This window comes from Anabrus simplex, chromosome 1 (genome assembly GCF_040414725.1).
Source record: "Anabrus simplex isolate iqAnaSimp1 chromosome 1, ASM4041472v1, whole genome shotgun sequence".
NCBI lineage: Eukaryota > Metazoa > Arthropoda > Insecta > Orthoptera > Tettigoniidae > Anabrus > Anabrus simplex.
This window is the reverse complement of record NC_090265.1, coordinates 1,364,196,415-1,364,217,540: the sequence shown is the minus strand read 5'-3', so window position 1 is coordinate 1,364,217,540 and position 21,126 is coordinate 1,364,196,415. Positions and strand designations below refer to the sequence as shown.

The 21,126-nt window shown below is 37.3% G+C and overlaps 1 protein-coding gene across 1 annotated transcript in view; it reads right to left on the bottom strand.

The window, feature by feature from the left end:
- LOC136859064 (uncharacterized) overlaps positions 1-21,126 on the bottom strand; it is a 792,234-nt gene that overhangs the window by 49,468 nt on the left and 721,640 nt on the right. The window contains exon 40 of the mRNA XM_068225768.1: positions 1,643-1,830. Within this exon, the coding sequence (XP_068081869.1) occupies positions 1,643-1,830 (188 nt within the window). The remainder of the gene's footprint in view (positions 1-1,642; positions 1,831-21,126) is intronic.

The following is a 21,126-nucleotide window of genomic DNA, read 5'->3' as shown; positions in this document are numbered from 1 at the left end:
TATTTTGACCCTTAGAATATATTCCTAAGCGTATGTTATATGATCTTCTGAAATGATCTAAGCGTGTGTTAAAGATATTGCGAAATTATATCAGTGTGTGTTAATATTTTATAAGGATAGATGGCATTTAGTACATTTAAGTATTTCTTGGGGCATGTTAGTAGTAGTGGCATGTTGAATAATTCTTTCCACTCTTCGAGAGAAAATCATTTATATTACGTTACGGATTTGAACCAGCAACCGTCAGTGAACATTAAAGTTTATATTTAGAGTCTTTGTTAATAGATAAGTGATTTGATTTCTGTCAGGTAAATGATATGTGCTGTGAGATAATTCATATTTCTCAGTATTTCATTATTGACTTTATTTTCGTCTTGTTTGAGATAGGATACTTTAACACTCAGTGAGAGGAAGAGAACCAATGATAATGTGGAATGGAGTATGTCGAATTTGATATTTGAATGTAAAGAGATTAAGTACTTTCGAGCAATAATAATTGTGAATCCTGGTGAGGTTTGAACCAATAGACGTTATAATTGAAGGCAAGATATTGTGTATTCCGGAATGCAGACTGCGAGGAATATGTTTACAAGCCCAGTGGAGACTGGATTATATGAAGTACTTGGAAGAAACTGACTGAGCTTACTTTGAGTAAGGAGATACCGTCAAGTGATGACAGTTTTATAGCCGAGGCGCGAAGGAAATAGATGTGCTTATTTTTCAAGTCTAGACTTCCCCACAGCACAGCGTTCTAAACTTAAATATTAAACCTCGTCGAGATAGCGCCATCAAAGACTAATTACGATGTCATTTTTCTATAATTGCATTTGATCAAGTAGGCCACAGCACATAGATAATTAAAGATTTAACGAATTTGAGTATCACTTTAGTTAAAGGTAGGGATTTTCAGGTTACTGTAATGAAACATCTTGAGGGACGCCACTTCGACTCTTGACCAGGTCAATGGACTTGGAGTTCAATGATGACTATCATTGCTGGATTTATTTTGTTGTTATATGTGAATTATATTTATTGTGTATTTGGCAACGCAAATTTCGATTTGTGGCTGTAGCGAATTTTTATTTGTGGATTCAGTTCCATGTGGTTGCTATGTTTGAGGCAGCGATCCTATTCCCTCTGCAGTAGAGTCAGTGCAGATGTACGTTCTTGGGGATTTTGTGTTATCCGTATTACGTAGGGCCCTTCGTTACAGATTATGTTTTATTTAGTGTGACTATGAATATAAAACAGCTGTTCATGCATGTGTCAAGTTAGTATTTCTTTTTTAAATCAGATTTTCTCATGCAGTAGTCGTATCCGATGTACTCATCAGTCCGAGTTCGTTTCATGATAGTTGTTGTAGATGAGATGTAGTGATGACATAATGAACAACGATTAATGAATTAATGTACAATGAATAAATGTAACTTAATGCTTTTAATGAAATGTCACTCAAACTAATTGATGAGGATAGTACAGGTCAACTATATTTTGGAAATAATGTTTACTAAATTAAGAACTAAAATCAATAAGAGGTAATTAAAATAAATAAATTAATTAATAATTGACGTCGGCAAAATGTATTATATTATATTATTATATTATATTATTGTATTATATTTATTATTCAATTTTTTAATACCTTTCGGTGGAAGAGGAACGCATTCTTACAACAGTTGCGGCGGAAGCTTTGATGCATTTCTTATGACCAAGTAAGCAGGCCCAATGAAGAACCTTGGAACGTAGACGACTGACCATGTAGTTGTCTGTCCGTCGATATTCAAACCCAACAGCTTCATATATACCATCCATCATATTCAAATAGAACGACTGAAACATACAAGAATTAATAATGCAGGATGATAGCACTCTGATCATAGGGATTCTTATGTTACAGCACTCAAGAAACAATATATTGATGGTAATTGTATTCATGATGATCACAGTTTAAAGAGTTGTCAGATTTATCGGTATATGAATATATTAAACTGGAGACAATCCCTAAGATTATAATAAATGTGAAAATGTGCTTGGATGTTTGTGGAACAATCACGTCCCTGCAACTTCATATATCAGGATTAATTTCCACCAACAATATTAGAGAACGTCCTGCACTAACATATAAGCTACTTATTGTCACACTGCTGCTTAAGAGGGTCATTTAGAGAAAGGAAATGTGAAGGGAGTCAGAAAACAATGAACGCCTGGGACCCCTGAAAGTTAATACGTTGCTTAAATGGTTAGTTCTATTAAAAGGAGAAGCTTCGAAATGTGCTTAGAATTCAATTTCAATCACAAGTATTGTACCCTTGGAACAGCATGAGTTGGCAGCAGCTCGGTACTTGGTTCTTCTATATCAATATCTGAAATCCCAGCCGAATCCAAGTCCTTCTGGACTTCATTAAGCCACAAGATTCAAGTCTTGTAGCTTTTAAGCAAAGAGAAGAGCTTCTTGGTAAACCTGTTGCTGTCCATTCGTTGTAGGTGTCCGTAGAACTTAAGCCTCCTACGTCTCATGCTGGTACTGGCTGATTCTAACTGTCGATACAGCTCAAAGTTCGATTTAAGTTTGTAGGTTCCGTGTGGGAGCAATCTGGGACCATGCATTTTCCTGAGGATACGTCTTTCGGCTTTCTCTAGATCATCCATGGTGCCTTTTTTGTTCATCAGGTGGGTCTCTGAGGCGTACAAAAACTGTGCTCTGACAACAGTTTTGTAATGACAGATCTTAGCATTTTTCGAAATGCACCTCTTATTATAATGGTTGTGGGATAGTTGGTACGCTGCAGTGAGTTTGGTATATCTTTCTAAGATGGATGTACCGTCTCTACCATTGGGATGGACCCATTCACCAAGATAGCGGAAGCGATTGACTCTCTCAGTCGTTCCATGTACGGTCGTCAAAGGGAGGTTTCCGGGATGCCGAGTCTCAAATACTTGGTTTCGTCGTACGATATATGTAATCCTGCCTTCACTGCTATCTCGTGCAGGGCTTCGATAACAATGACAGCATCCTTATAGTTGTTGGTTAGGATTGCAATGTCATCTGCGATTGCTAGGCACCTGATCTCAATCTTTCGGGTCCCGGCTCCAATGGCAACTGGTTTGATTTCTAGATTCCTCAGAGTACATCCCCAGTTCTTGAAGACTTTATCAAGCACTGTATTGAACAGAATGGGAGAGAGTCCATCGCCCTGTCGTACTTCAGTTTTTATCTTGAAACTCCGAGATAGTTCTCTCCTAACTAATCTTATATTAATAATCAAAATGCAGTTTCACCTCTTATAATGTATTGTAAAAATACTTTCCCATATCTATCTCAAGAATGAATTAATACACTAAAAGAGACGCAGAATGAACTAAACAAACTCGTACCTATTAAACACAGAAGTAAACGTTGATTCATGAATTACATTTATTTCAGGTAATTTAGATGAAGACGACTTAGACAACTTGCAAAAACAAATTAAATCACTAAGGAAAGGTAATGCTAAAGAAATAAATTAATAATCTCTTCTTATTTAGTAATTCTTTGCTAATCAATTTTACGAAGAAATGAACCATGTCAACCTCAATTTGGGTATAATTAAAAATAATTTAGAGAAGGCAGACTTCGAGATAAACACATTAGAACAACATCAATAGGTGTTAATGTGTATAAATAAACTAGGAAGGATCATCAAGACTATGGAAGACACCATCAGCCTTTCCTTCGATGATATAACCATTGTAGAACAGTTTTCTCAGGAAGATGTAAGAAATATTCTAAAACATTTGTATTCAATTTACCCCACAAAATCCCTAATACATACTGATCCTTATCACCTGTATGAGAATTTCAAATTCACCAAAACCCAACGATAATGCTGGGTAAAAAATTAGTTGTAATTATTTCTGTACCTGTTACTGATGAAAATAATTATCAACTGAATCAGATTTACCCTGTACCTACTATTGACAACATTGCATTTATTCCCTCTGAAAATTATTATTTACGGGGACCAACATCAAAATGGTCCACTATTCCATGTATCAAAAGAACACAATCCTATGTATGTATCCATTATGCAATAAGAGTAACACCTTGTAATTTAACAAAAACAACTGGATGTGAATGTGTTAATGTACGAAATGATGTACAATTATTTCAAGCGCTAAATAATGAGAGCCTCCTTTTCTTTACTGCAAGACCACAGGCATTATTACAAACATGTGCTAATGACCACAAGACTGTACGTATCTCAGGATCAAATATTGCATATTCAAATGACTCACGTTCAATTTCCACTATGGAAATCACGTTGGAGCCAATACCAACGAATTACTTTAATCAAATACCTCTGTTATGTGTACAAAAAGAATTCTATCTCGATGCAAATGAACTGAACTGTTCAAAATATGATATTGTAAAAGAATTTACTCCAAATAACGGAATAATTATCTGTATTATATTATGTATACTATTTTTTGTGTAGACAAAGACTGTATAAAACGTGTGAAAAATTGTATGCAAAGTGTAAAACAAGAAAATTACAAGTTAGTGAGGACAATAACAATAATATGAGGGGGAAGGGGGAGGAGTTATATTCACATTAATTCAGAGACGGCATGTTCTGTTCATTCAAGACCGCTGGAGGAGACCAGATATCAGTTCTAAGATTGTAAATAGTTATTTAATGGTATCTTGTTTTCAAGTTACAAGGAGGTCTGTCGCCAAATAATATGTTTATGGAGTTTTGCTTGCGGCAGCGGTCACTTTCTTATCTGTCATACTAGAGTCGGCGCTCTTAGTATCCTAACATCCTGGTTATATGATTCAAAATATGTTTTCCATTCATTCCCTAATGATAATTGTGTTTTATCTGTTAATATAAAACTGAGCACCGCATATCTATCGAAGCTCACAACCTTCGGTGAACTCTTAGCTGTAGCCACCAGGTCTTTTCGACTTGTGAATAAAACATTGTTAAAATTTGAGACTTCTTTCTATACTTAGCCAGTAACGACGCAACCACGGTCGAAACTGTGAGGACCGTGTAGTAGTTCAAAACTACAAAACTTAACTCTTGTACCCATTTACTCCGGAAAGGAAAAATGTAAAACTTGCTGTGAACATTTTTAATCATAACACTGTTGCTGTTATGAGTGAATTAGGTCCAAAGAATCATATTGAAAATGTGGAAGGAACTGCAAATTTTATTGAGTTGATTTGTATGGTGGGATATCGTTAATGTGAAAACTGTCATCAAGGGGCAAAGGCTGAGAAGTAGATTTCAAGAACCAATAACTCTTGATTCCAATCACACTGTTCATTTTATGATCAAGTTTGCTAAATGGGCAATTGAGGGTTCAGTAGGAATTACTAAGCAGTCCCAGGTAGCATTGTCCAAAACTTCATCTCCTTTGATTGATTTGGCTATGCACTGTATCACTGTAAAGGAAAGGAATTAATTCCTGACTGGTAGGGTTCAAACTGATGACCTTGAGGACAGGTTTGGGAAGTATCGACAGATGAGTGGTGGAAACTGCAGTGTATCTGTGTGACAAATTTTTTGAAACAAAGGCTACATTGAGAATTCAGAGTTATTGTTCCTTGATTTTGAAGTCAAAAAGAGTAGAAAATATTGATATATCAAAAGATGATATATTTATAAATAGTTATTCCTCAAAGGATGTGACAGATGTTGTGTATCCACAGGCTCTTTATGTTGTTGGGGATGATGACATAGACGACCAGAAAGAAAATGTACTTCCTGTATTAGTTTACATAGGGGTTACTGTTCGTATAGAATTATTAAAGAATTTAAGTGTGGTTATTTTAGGGCGTTTGTATCTGCTGATGATAATGAAATTCAAGATGACAGAAATAGCTTTATCAGTCAGACAAGTAGAGGTGGCTTATGTTTCACAAGCTCAGTTGTAGTAACATGTGTATCCTATCTTCTTGCTGTGACACAAAAATCCTAGATGACAAGGAAGAATTGTTCTTAAATCAAACATGTCAGCAAAACATTTTGTACCAGGTCTCACTTCCAAATACTCAAGCACATTATTTCTCGAAGACTACCTCATCTTACATACCCATAAAATCAATATCAGTGCTATAATACTATCATCTTACTAGAGAAAGCTATGCATATGACGTGAAAATATGATCTTAGATGACTCCAATTTACACACATGTTAATCATCTTACATACCTATGTAATAAATTACACACTGAGGTTCACTTACGATGATATTACCTTAATAGAATGCAGCGACCATCCCTAGAAATATTCTGCGTAATATATACTGTTCATCCCTTGGATTCAAAATATAGCACAAGAGAGATTATAATTCCTTCATGATGAAAAATCACAACCTTCCCTGTCCCGTATGAAATAATGATCGACGACCATACGGCATCACTCATATTGTTTGCCTATACATGTCACATTTACACCACAAATTGATTCTACACTGCTTTAGGCAACTACATAGCAGAATAGACGAAATACACTTATTTCTGGTACTTATCGAACTGATGACTTCGGGAAGATGACGTCCCCATCTCTCGGGTTTTAATTTATAATTAGGCATCCATCTCAACACTCTCCACATCCGTCAGGACCACTTCCCAAGTTTAACTCATCATTATCTGGTAGTTAGGCATCATATAACAATCTTTCATCATGTGTGGCGACATTGTAGTACTTGAAACTTGTAATATGAAATTAGGACAATGTCATATACATAAATAACATTGACAATATACTGTGTTAACACCCGCCTTATTACTTGCGAGAATAAGATAAATCGTTATCCCTTTCCAATAAATAATCCGTACCATTCGTACAATATTTATACAGTTAAAATCAGCCTTTGATCTAGCTTCTTCCTAGCAGTGTACGATGCTTCTGATGTCCTTTAGATTATTATCCACATTGTTTATGTATTATGGATGTGTGTGGATATGTTTCAGAATAGCTGTCGACGATACTTGGTGTAAATATCACTTACACCTGAAAAAACACTATGAAAATTAAACATCCCAATTCCCGCTAGAGGTTGGGGATGGAAGAGGTTGACATGTAAAAATAATGGAAAATAACCGATAATGATGTCGAATCCATAGTTTATGAGTCACTGAGATATATTGTGATGCTCTGGATACCGTTTAAGTACACGTTCAGCCTTCATTGGGACGCGGCTGAGCTGGGGTTAAAAGTAAGTCTAAAATGACCAAGATTAGTGTTGAATCCACTGCTCTTCGGTTCACAAGGCTGTTTGGTGTCAGTATCAATGATAGTTGGAATCGTGTACACCATATCTATAGCTCAACGCGTAAATACATATAGTTATCAATCATTATTTTTTGAAAAGATCGGATACCTCTCAGGCAATTCGAATTTCCAGAAGGACAAAGTCATGCCAAATACACTATAGACAATACTGGACACTTCCATATTCCCCTGCACTAAACTGAGAGACATGTTGACAGTGACGCGCCTGGTGGCCCAACGTCGTAAATCAGGCAGTAAATTTGAAACTACAAAATTTGAGTGTAGAAAAGTCATGAAAAATGAAACTAAATTATGAGTTTCGTTTTGTTTGACTACGAAAGTTGAATGTTAATACTAACAGAAATAATGCCACTCAATAATGATTTTTATTTTGTCCGAGTACTTGAGGCCTTCGGTTCAGAGGGCCCCAGATATGATTTTATAACCCATCGATCAATCCTACAACGAAAGAAAACAACAAATGTAAATCTAACCTATGAGTATAACTTGTATACCATTGTCTACTTTCGATTTATTTAATTAATCTAAGATGAGAAAACTTGTTAACCTCATGTGATGTGTACACTAATATTTTAAAATATTGGAATTAACTTACACTGTTTTTTTTCTCTGGAAAAGCGGAAGAAAAATTTCGATAGCGTCACAAGTGCAAAGCTATTGCAGCCAAAAATAGCACAAACCTTACCAGACATATTTCAATGCTTGTCAGATTGTAATTCCAAAAACATTTTGTCCCCGGGCAAATTAAATTTTCGCGTAAGTCTTCTTCTTAACGCTAACCCACGAACAAAATTTCACACTTCATCAGCTGATTGGTATTATTACGACACTCCGTCTTCAAGACCGGAGCCCTAGGGGTAATCTAAGTCCTGCAATATCTGGCCAAGTGGCACGTATTCTCTGTATTCTTTATTCTCTCTCAAAAATTAAATACCGAGCTCGATAGCTGCAGTCGCTTTAGTGCGGCCAGTATCCAGTAATCGGGAGATAGTGGGTTCGAACCCCTCTGTCGGCAGCCCTGAAGATGGTTTTCCGTGGTTTCACATTTTCACGCCAGGCAAATGCTGGGACTGTACCTCAATTAAGGCCACGACCGCTTCCTTCCCATTCCTAGACCTTTCCTACCCAATCGTCACCATAAGACCTATCTGTGTCGGCGCGACGTAAAGCAAATAGCAAAAAATAATGAAATAATCAGAAACTTCGAACACATCTAAATAACCCTAAAACTACATAATATGTCGTACAATACCAATCAGCATCTCAATAAGGAATTCTATAAAATTCACTGTGCACGTAATTAACAGGTAATACAAATCTTAACGGTGAACTATGTATCTTGCGCTGCATCCCATCGTCAGTATCAAGGAAATGACTATGATAAACGTCATCTTTCCACTGCAGAGAAATCATATGAACCTGGTTCGCGAGTCATCATCAAAGAACGCCAGTCGGAAGGAATAGTGGCTAGTAGAGCTGATTCTCCTCGCTCAGGCATTGTGGAGACACCAGAAGGAACACTCCGTCCACTGAGAGAAGGATCGCCTGCAGTCAACCAGCCTGAACAACCAGTGACATCTTCGTTCACTCTCGAAGTTGACACCATATTCTGTTGTAGATATGGAAGAGCATACAAAAAACCAGCCAAGTTTCAGAACAGTTGTTGCGCTTAGACGGGAGGTGTAGAGTAATGTTGCGCTCCTACCGCTTGTCTGCAAGAACCATAAGTACAATGTATGTAGGCTCATTGAAGTTTTACTCTTTGTATTGTGGCGAAGCGTGGATGTATTTTTTCGTTTGGAATAAGCGCTAAACAAAGCTGTGTTAAGATTTAAACCCTTATAGGACCAGCTGACGACATATCGTCAGTGACAATCCTTGCCAGAAAGACCAACTGACGATATAGCGTCAATGGTCACACTAGCTAAAAAGACCAGCCGGCGATATTTCGTCAGTGGAAATATTTTAACACAGGAATAATATGGCACTGTATTAACTGTCTTGAAGGTCTTTCAGGACTGTTAGATTAATGTTTGATTGAGTATGAGAGTCAAAGCATGAAATAAACACCAACAAGTACAGTGGAGCACATCTAATGCAGAGCGCCACCTCGTGCTCGCCAGCCCGCGCTAACCTCATCGCCGAGCTGTGCAGTCTGCTGTTGCCGTTTCAACATAAAACACGCGTGGCGGCAAGTAACACATGCTCTCTTCTCAATTTTATCGTTTTTGTTTGTTTCTTTGTTTGTTTCCTTATTTACGATACTTCCTTTCCAGAAATCTCATAAATCTAGCAAGTCATCGTCAGAGTTCTTGTCGAGTTCTGCCTACAATTCACAAGTTATCATACGTTTACGAGAAACACTCATTATTTACAAAGGCGATGGATTATCACTCGAAACTGAAAACAACAATCAAAATAATTATCCACTTGGAAAGGAGATACCGTAAATAAGCAAGCAAACAAACGATAAAACTGAGAAGAGTGCACTAGAATACTTGCCGCCTCACGTAATAAGGTTATTATTATTATTATTATTATTATTATTATTATTATTATTATTATTATTATTATTATTATTATTATTATTATTATTATTATTATTATTATTATTAATCTTTATCCCTTATAGGACCAGCTGAAGAACTGTGTGTACCAAATGCCAAGAAGGATGCCATGGTGTGTGTTGTGGCTTTTGTGTTGGTACTCGCCTGCCGCATTTCATTTGTCACAGTTGGCAACGTGCTGCTGCGTTTTGTTTTAACACTGAACATGGCGACCGGCAGCAATACACGGGTTTCGGTGTACCTCTGAATTTGCTGTAGATACGTGTAAATATGCAGTGCTTTATTCATGTGTAATACATATTTGAATCACCTTCTGAGTGATGTGTTTGTCTGCTCGTTTGGGGCGGTCTGGTCCTCCATCTGACTTGTTTTAAAATTGTATTTGTGTGCCTATGGAAATGAACTTTGTTATGTGAGGCCGATATATCGTTTCGTCGTTCACAACGTAAATTTTTGGTCCTTCCGGGCTGCGATGAGAATCCTTGTGCACTTTGAACATTGTGCTAGTCACCATAAAATTGTTATCGTCATGAATTGCTGGCTGCAACCGCCATTTGAACATAGCAACAGGCTTGGCCCGAAAGGCATCGTGAACAGTTATTGTATAAAAGCACTAGGATGTCGTGCTTAGGACTAATTACTACGAATGTTTGAATTTGTCATATTGACATTTCAACGAAGTCTACATTATATTGGAACTGTCTTGATATCGCACGTCAACTATCTGTGGAATATTACCAAGTGCTAAAACATCTATTCTTGAGAGCTGTTTACGCCAGCTTGTATTTGATACCCTGATGTTCAAGATGTCAAATACTGCTTGGAATTTGGACTCCAGTAAACATTATATCGCAGATGTCATCCTTTGGACATTCCAGTCACTTTGGCCATGTGGTTCCAGCCTCCAGTCAAGGAGTGGTTCCAGTGGTAGTGATGATTAATGGTACAGCACTTATATGTACTGTAAGTCTGTTCCATTTGTCTTTATTGTTCCTACCTTGACTAGGGTGGACATCCTGCCTAATATCCTAACCCTACTGCTAGCACTTTCCATGTATAGAATTAATAGATTTGCCTTGATTTCTCATGGACATTATAAACTTTCATGGGCCGCTTTGTATATTTTGCATATTTTAGAACGAACGTGACTTATTATACGTTATCTCATACTTGTATGCATCTACCTATATAGTTGGTTCAATTCAAAGACCGTCACTCATTCTAACAATGCAAAATTAATGCAGTGTACTGAGTACAGAGCTTGTTGTTTGCATAGTCATCATAGTTGTAAGAATGATTTCTATTAATATCTTGTCAATAATTAAACACCCGAACTATTCATCATGGTGTTTAAATCGGAAGCAAAGGCTGTTAAAAACATGGTCTACTTAAAAGGTCATTAACTCACCCTGAAAATTACATGAAGCAAGATAACATCAACCATCACGAACTGATTTCCAGGCAAAATAGGCTGCCAGAAATTTGGAAGGAATTCAGCATTTTTAAGGAGTACCTAGAATGTGAATTAGACTCAAAATCTAGCGAAACTCACTTTGGAGACCATGATGAATTCGAAGACAGATATTATGCAATAGTTGGTAGGATTCAAGAATTTTTTTTCTCATATGACAAACCCAGAAGTCCAAGCAATGCATCCATTATTTCTGATAACTTTACTCGATCCAGCTCCAGTTTGAAACTCCCTACCATTGAATTGCCTGTTTAAAAAAAAGACTTGACAAAATACTTGAGTTTCAGGAAAACTTTTCAAAGCTTAGTTATTAACAATACCCGCATTGACAATGTGCAAAGGCTACACTAGTCTCTGGGATGGGTTTAAACCAATTGTTGAGGAATGTGAAAACAGGTTTGTACCTTTAAAGGTGCTAAAATGGTAAAGACCCACCTTATTATAATAAATAAAGAGACTAAGAAGGAGGTGCAGATTGGAAATAAATAGAGTCAGAAATGGCGGTGGAAGCAAGGAGAAATTGAAGGAACTTACTAGGAAATTGAATCTAGCAAAGAAGGCAGCTAAGAATAACATGATGGCAAACATAATTGGCAGTCACACAAATTTTAGTGATAAATGGAAGGGTATGTATAGGTATTTTAAGGCAGAAATAGGTTCCAAGAAGGACATTTCAGGAATAATTAATGAATAAGGGGAGTGTGTATGTGAGGATGTTCAAAAGGCAGAAGTATTCAGTCAGCAGTATGCAAGAATTGTTGGTTACAAGGTTAATGTCCAGATAGAGGAGGAGACTAATGCTAAAGAAGTATTAAAATTTACATATGATAACAATGACATTTACAATAAGATACACAAGTTGAAAACTAGAAAAGCGGCTGGAATTGGTAAGATTTCTGGGCATATACTAAAGACAATAGGTTGGGATATAGTACCATACTGTAGTACTTATTTGATTATTGCTTGGTTGAAGGAGCTATACCGAATGAATGGAGAGTTGCAGTAGTAGCCCCTGTGTATAAAGGAAAGGGCGATAGACATAAAGCTGAAAATTACAGGCCAGTTTGACATGCGTTGCAAGAAAGCTTTGGGAAGGCATTCTATCTGATTATTTTAGACATGTTTGTGAAATTAATAACTGCTTCGATAGAAGGCAGTTCGGTTTTAGGAAAGATTATTCCACTGAAGCTTAACTTGTAGGATTCCAGCAAGATATAGCAGATATCTTGGATTCTGGAGGTCAAATGGACTGTATTGCGATTGACCTGTCTAAAGCATTTGATAGGGTGGATCATGGGAGACTACTGGCAAAGATGAGTGCAATTGGACTAGACAAAAGAGTGACTGAATGGGTTGTTATATTTCTAGAAAATAGACCTCAGAGAATTAGAGTAGGCGAAGCTTTATCTGACCCTGTAATAATTAAGAGGGGAATTCCTCAGTGCAGTATCATTGGACCTTTATGTTTTTTCTTATATATATATATAAATGATATGAGGAAAGAAGTGAAATCAGAGGTAAGGTTTTTTGCAGATGATGTTATTCTGTATAGAGTAATAAATAAATTACAAGATTGTGAGCAACTGCAACGTGATCTCGATAATATTGTGAGATGGACAGCAGGCTGATAAACGGGGTTAAAAGTCAGGTTGTAAGTTTCACAAATAGGAAAAGTCCTCTCAGTTTTAATTACTACGTTGATGGGGTGAAAGTTCCTTTTGGGGATCGTTGTAAGTATCTAGGTGTTAATATAAGGAAATATCTTCATTGGGGTAATCACATAAATGGGATTGTAAGTAAAGGGTACAAATCACTGCACATGGTTAGGAGGGTGTTTAGGGGTTGTAGTAAGGATGTAAGGGAGAGGGCATATAAGTCTCTGGTAAGACCCCAACTAGAGTATGGTTCGAGTGTATGGGACCCTCACCAGGATTACCAGATTCAAGAACTGGAAAAAATCCAAAGAAAAGTAGCTCGATTTGTTCTCCGTGATTTCCGACAAAAGGGTAGCGTTACAAAAATGTTGCAAAGTTTGGGTTGGGAAGAATTGGTAGAAAGGAGACGAGCTGCTGGACTAAGTGGTATGTTCCTAGCGGTCAGCGGAGGGATGGCGTGGAATGATATTAATAGACGAATAAGTTTGAGTGGCGTCTTTAAAAGTAGGAAAGATCACAATATGAGGATAAAGTTGGAATTCAAGAGGACAAATTGGGGCAAATATTCATTTATAGGTAGGGGAGTTAGGGATTGGAATAACTTACCAAGGGAGATGTTCAATACATTTCCAATTTCTTTGAAAACATCTAAGAAAAGGTTAGGAAAACAACAGATAGGGAATCTGCCACCCGGACGACTGCCCTAAATGCAGATCAGTATTGATTGATCTCATCGTCTGTTCAAGGCGAACCTAGAGATTTGCTGGATAACCTAGCCATTTGTGCTGATAATTTCACTGTTGCTTGGAATTTAATTTATGAAAGGTACAATAATAAGCGCTTGTTTGTTTCACAACACGTAAAACATTTGCTCAATATCCATAATTGTACTAGTGGATCTTCCGTTGAATATCGCAAATTGATAAACCAAGTAAAATCTAACATTAGTGCTCTTGACAATTTGGAGGGTCAAGTTCCACTTCATGAAATTTTGCTACAGGAATTGATTCTAAATAAGATCAAGTCCAACCATAGAGGTGAATGGGAAAACAAATTTGCCTCCACTATGTTCCCACACTAAATAATTTAATTGATTTCTCGGAAAGAAAATGTCAACATTAGAGCTAACAGAATGCAAGAAACCTGTAATTGAGCAAAAACGATACTTGAAATCCAACCTAAAAACACTGCACATTACCAACAGTAGCACTTCCTTGATTTGTAGGTTTTGCAAACTTGATAATCACAGCATTTCTGATTGTAGAAGGTTCAAACAAGCAAACATTGATCATCGTCGCAAGTTTGTGAGCGAAAACATACTCTGTTATCTTGGTTTTTCTGCGTCTCGTGTTTCTAAACCGTGTAAGCAAAACAAGTACCCGCAATGTAATGGGCCCCACAACTTATTGGTTCACAAGGTACAAACAAGTCCCAATAATAACAACAATAATATTAATGATATAAGTTCTGCGATTGTTTCACCCACCGCTATGAAGGTTGTTTCAGGACTAGGTTCTGATGTTTTGCTGAGCACGGCGTGTGTAGGAGTAAAATATAGCTCACTAGATATTGTACTATTTAAACCTTTGTTAGACTCTGCAGGTCAATTATCCTTTGTGACTTCTGATCTTGTCAAGAAGCTTGGTATCCGTACAAGGGCTTGTCGTCTACCTATTGTTGGTATAGGCAATGCGAATGTGTTTCATGTAAGTTCCACATGTAACCTTGTTTTCTTCTTTAATGTATCAGATTATACATTGAAGCTGAACTGTGCAGTCGTGAATACAATCACAAGTTCACTTCCTGCGCAGGAGATTGATTGATCCAATTGGGTTATTCCTCATGATATTATTTTGAGTGATAGGACATTTAATCAGCCCTATACTATTGATATCTTGTTAGGAGCTGATGTCTACTACGAAACTGTGTCTTCTAATATTTTGCATAAGAAAGCTTATCCCGCCTTGTTAGATACCGAATTTGCTTGGGTACTGTCAGGCACTTTCCCTGAGTCGTGGATTAAGAATAATGCCAAGGCTTGTCGTGCCAATCTTGTAAAATTGATTCTATTGACACTCAACTCCAAAGGTTGTGGTAGCTTGAAGAACTTCATCAACCAGTTCTTACTCCCTAAGAAAGGACTTATGAAGAACACTTTGTGAATAGCGTTCAAAGACATGATTCTAGTAGGTTTGTTGTCAAACTTCCTTTTCGCGCTGAGGCGCCACCAGTAGTTGAGTCTAAGCATAATGCTGTTAGAAGGCTCAAACAGACTGAAATTAAATTTTCTAGGCTTCCAGACTTGAAAAGGAAGTATGTCAATTTCATGCGTGAATACAGTGTAATGGGCCACATGGAAATTGCACCTCCAGAGACCTCTCTTTAAACTTTTACATGCCCCATCATTATGTGCTCAAGGATTCCAGCACTAAAACCATGCTGAGCGTTCTTTCTGACGGATGTTGTGAATCATCAAATAGGATAGCATTAAATTCTATGTTAATGGTTGGTCCTACTATTCAGCCTGACTTGCTGTCCATTGTTTTAAGGTTCAGAACCTATTTTGTTGTTCTTGCAGCTGACATTGCTAAGATGCACAGATGTGTCTTAATTCATCCTGGCCACAGGAATCTTCAAAAAATTGTTTGACGTGAATCTACTGATGAAGAAATCAAGGACTACCGTCTTACTACTGTTACATAAGGTACAAGTTCTAGCCCTTTTCTTGCTACGAGATGTCTAGTTCAACTTGCTGATGAATACAATAAATCTCACCCCAATGTATCAGAGATCATTCGCTCTTGTTTTTCTGTTGACGACCTGCTGACAGGTACTAGTTCAGTTGAAGAAGCCAAGGAGCTTCAATCAGAAATCTCTTCTGTGCTTGATAGTGCAAATTTTCATCTTAGAAAGTGGACGTCAAATTGTCCAGAAGCTTTTGCCAACGTCCCTGTGGAGGATAGAGAAATGTTGTCACCTTGTAATCTCACTAAGGATAAAGCTATTAAAACATTAGGTACTGTGTGGCCTCCTAAACGTGGTGGGCTTCTGTTTCAAATAAATTTGAAGAAAGCACCTGGAAATCACTAAGAGAAGCCTTCTCACTACAATTGCTTCCATATTTGATCCCCATGGATTGTTAGGATATGCCGTGATTAAGTGAAATCTCTCTATTAAATATAAATATAAATAATAATGACTAATGGAATTTGGGAGCCATAAATATACAAATAAATAATTCTTAAACTTTGCCGGCTGTTGAAACTCATCTTCAGGGTCGTTGCCTTGTGACAAGGAGATCTGAATCACTTGATACCTAAAAAATTAATATTGGAAAAGGAGTCCATCTGGTAATTTCCCCCACCCATAGAAATTAAACAGAATATATATTAATCTCATACAATATACTTAGTCAATTAAACCTGTATTTACCTAGAAATCCGAGCAGAGCTCGTCGTGATACAGCCTTGAACATATATAACAAAATAAAGAGAATATTGATATAAATAATAAATGTCTTAATTTATGAAATAACTCCCTCTCAATAACTGGTACTCAGTTTATTCCGCAACGCAAAATATTCACACGCAGTCATGACTCATTTTTCAAGAATGGACTCCACTTTGCTGATGGCGTTGGTATAGTTTGAAAAGGCCCAACACGTTACCTTACGTAGACTCTCCGTAGAATTATGTATGGCTAACATTCATAACCATAGAATGTTGTTACACTCCAGCATCTTTCTCCCTGGTCCCTTCAACAGCAGATCTCGAACTCCCAACATGGCATGGGACATCTTCCCACAACTCGTACAAAACACCTCTCCGATTACCACCAGTATCACATCTGCACACTGCAAGCTGCAACTTCCCACTCTCCACGCGTGCTTGCACCACACTAGCCCAAGCCAACACAACAGCATCTTAAAATAGCCCAGTTCCTGGAATTTTCCACCTCAGCTCCGTCAACACGTAAACCCCCGCTCGGAGACTCGTCACGTACACAACCGGGAGATAAACTGAGTGATCGAAACACACTAGTCCCAAATAAAATATAGAGAGTATCCATAATAACGAGAGTTCCAAAAAGAGTTACTAAGCCGCGACGGCTAAATACACACATAAATGAAATATACACATGAATAAATAATAATAATAATAATAATAATAATAATAATAATAATAATAATAATAATAATGACAATAATAATAATAATATCTGACCGGGGTTTGTCAGGTTACAATACTCCCCCTTTGTTTTCCAACAGATGCAAATGTTGGCAAAACAACACAAATCAGGTGGCTGATGGCCCAAGGACAGCTCCTGAAACTACCCATCAAATATACAATATACAACATTAGGGATCCCGATGGTATCTCCTCAAATTGAACACATTATAAGTTCCAATACATTTCCTATTAGCATCAATTAAGGAATATGCACACCTCCCTATCCTTCTCGCAACAATAAAAGGACCCTTAAACAATTGAAAAAACTTAGACATGGTCTTATCCTCAGCGTTAGATGGGTGAGGCACTCGCAAGAATACTTCATCTCCTACCTCTAAACTATCAGAGCACCTATTCTGAACTATCCTCGCACGTTTCTGACCAGACTTAACCAGCTTCTCCCTAGCAAGCTGTACAAATAGATCCTGAGGAACCTCCTCCACGCTCTCCAACCTCAATATCTTGGCCAACTGAATATCTTCATTAAAATGTCTAGCCATCCTCCTAACAATATCCTGCTCTGGCAAACTCTCTTCTAAGTTCTGACTAATAGCCACGTGCACAAGAAAATACTCCGTACCCTGAATCTCCTCATTCCAAAACTTATCCATAAACAACTCCCTGAATCCCCTTAAACCCTTAATATGACCTCTATAAACATCATACCAACTCCTAGCTTCACCCGTAAACGCACTTGCTAACATATCATCTACCAAGTCCCACTCTAACACACCTTCTTCCAAGCTCCAATAAAACGTTTCTCCACTACCTTGAGAAATTCCAGAGGGTTAAACTGCTTACCATTAAACTTAGGCAGCTCAATTTCCTTAATAATATGCCTTTGTATGCTAGAACTCTGAACATCACCTGAGGACCTGACTGACTGAATCTTTTCGTCAACCCTCTGTAATACATCTGCCTTCCATACATCAATATGACTAGCGTTCTCTCTGACCTGATGTTCAATTACACCTTGTTTACTTATCACATTGTGAATACTGTTAAAGTTATCTAAAATTTTATCCTGACATTTAGAATTATTTTCAACAAGTTTAGCTTCAAGATTATTAGCAACGTTACAAATTACTCGGTTAAATTCACTTTTATTTGATTCAGATATACCCCTAATTTCTTCAATTTGCCTATCATGCTCAGACAATTTACCATTAATTTCTACACATCGATAGTTTAATTCCTTCCTCATCTCCATAATACCTGAATCGACTTTCTCACTTAACCTCTTTACTTGATTATCCATCCTATCACTAATTTCCTGAACTTGTTTTTCAATTTTAGCAACATTAATTTCCATTTTCTGATTATTATTATCCTCAAGTTTACTTTCAAGTTTCTGTGTTAACTCATCATTCTGCTCTCTAAGTTTACTTTCAAGTTTATTAGTAAATTCACTCAAAATATGAACTAATTGGTCTAGCTGCTGGTCACTATTATCGCTACTCTGCTCCGATAGAGATGATGAAGCATTGTCCCCGGTTACCATCGAATCTAACACAACATTTAAATTATTATCGCCCATTGTGGCTTCACTCTCTGAATTAATCATGTCAACGGTATAGTTTGCTCCCCCTGTACTACAATTAATATGCACTTTCCTTTCCACACTCCTATTTCTTAATTTTAACAGATTAATATTTTCTCTCGTCCAACTCATCACCTTGCGTTTCCCACATACGCAAAATTTCCACAAGACATATTATACACTCCACAGCGAACAAGAAATCTCCACAACAACTGTACATATCATGAAATTTGAGAGCAACTATACCATTTCTGTGTGCATACCCTATCGTGACTCAGATCAGTCTTGCCCCACGTTGCTAGCGACATTGAAATCTCTCTATTAAATATAAATATAAATAATAATGACTAATGGAATTTGGGAGCCATAAATATACAAATAAATAATTCTTAAACTTTGCCGGCTGTTGAAACTCATCTTCAGGGTCGTTGCCTTGTGACAAGGAGATCTGAATCACTTGATACCTAAAAAATTAATATTGGAAAAGGAGTCCATCTGGTAATTTCCCCCACCCATAGCAATTAAACAGAATATATATTAATCTCATACAATATACTTAGTCAATTAAACCTGTATTTACCTAGAATTCCGAGCAGAGCTCGTCGTGATACACCCTTGAACATATATAACAAAATAAAGAGAATATTGATATAAATAATAAATGTCTTAATTTATGAAATAACTCTCTCTCAATAACTGGTACTCAGTTTATTCCGCAACGCAAAATATTCACACGCAGTCATGACTCATTTTTCAAGAATGGACTACACTTTGCTGATGGCGTTGGTATAGTTTGAAAAGGCCCAACACGTTACCTTACGTAGACTCTCCGTAGAATTATATATGGCTAACATTCATAACCATAGAATGTTGTTACACTCCAGCATCTTTCTCCCTGGTTCCTTCAACAGCAGATCTCGAACTCCCAACATGGCATGGGACATCTTCCCACAACTCGTACAAAACACCTCTCCGATTACCACCAGTATCACATCTGCACACTGCAAGCTGCAACTTCCCACTCTCCACGCGTGCTTGCACCACACTAGCCCAAGCCAACACAACAGCATCTTAAAATAGCCCAGTTCCTGGAATTTTCCACCTCAGCTCCGTCAACACGTAAACCCCCGCTCGGAGACTCGTCACGTACACAACCGGGAGATAAACTGAGTGATCGAAACACACTAGTCCCAAATAAAATATAGAGAGTATCCATAATAACGAGAGTTCCAAAAAGAGTTACTAAGCCGCGACGGCTAAATACACACATAAATGAAATATACACATGAATAAATAATAATAATAATAATAATAATAATAATAATAATAATAATAATAATAATAATAATAATAATGACAATAATAATAATAATAATAATATCTGACCGGGGTTTGTCAGGTTACATAAGTGCAAACTTATCCTGCAGTCTCTTTGGCAGTTGAAAATTGATTGGGATGATGCGTTAGAACCTTCATTTCAAATTATTGAGATCTGGAATGCTATTTAGAGTGAATTCCCCTTGCTTAACTCAGAGTGTAAAGACATATCATGTCCTTGCTAAGAATAAGGTTATTTGGCTTTTCTGACACTTCAGAAACTGCCTATGGTGGTTGTGTGTATGTTAGGACAGTATCTGATAATGACGAGGTATCAATGATCCTGTTGACTTCTAAATCGAGAGTTGGTTCAATGAAACAGCAATCTATTGCCCGTTTAGAGCTTTGTGCTGCTTTATTGCTTTCTCGCCTTGTGAGTAAACTCACTGAATATCTGAAATTTCACATTCCCTTCTCCACATACTACTGGACTGACAGCACGATAGTCCTGTGTTGGTTACAGAAACCCGCCAATTGTTGGAAAACTATTGTTGCTAATAGAGTTGCTGAAGTTCAATCCTTCACTTCAGTCTCAGATTGGAGACATGTACCTACCCACAGCAATCCAGCTGACCACTTGTCTCCCCGGTGTTTTACCCTTACAAATGTTTTCTCTTGATGTGTGGTGGCATGGTCCCTCCTGGTTGCACGAATTGTCCCCAGTGTACCCTGATTTTGTTGCCAGTAATACACCACCTGCTGTGAATGCAGAATCGAAACCCTCTTTAAGAGTCCTGCTAGTTAACGTGCACCCACCTGAGGTGCAGAAGTTTTCTTCCTTTGTCAAATGGAAGCAAGTTCATAGCTATTTTCTAAGTTTTGTCACCAATGTCCGCTCCACTAAGAATGCTCGTTTCATTGGTCCACTTACCCCTGAAGAATTGAGGATTAGTGAAATGCAAATAATTTGATGCAAGCTAGTGAATATGAAAGGGACCTTCATGACTTGAGGTCTAATAATGTAGTTGCCCTTTCGAGCTCATTGAAAACTTTGAATCTGT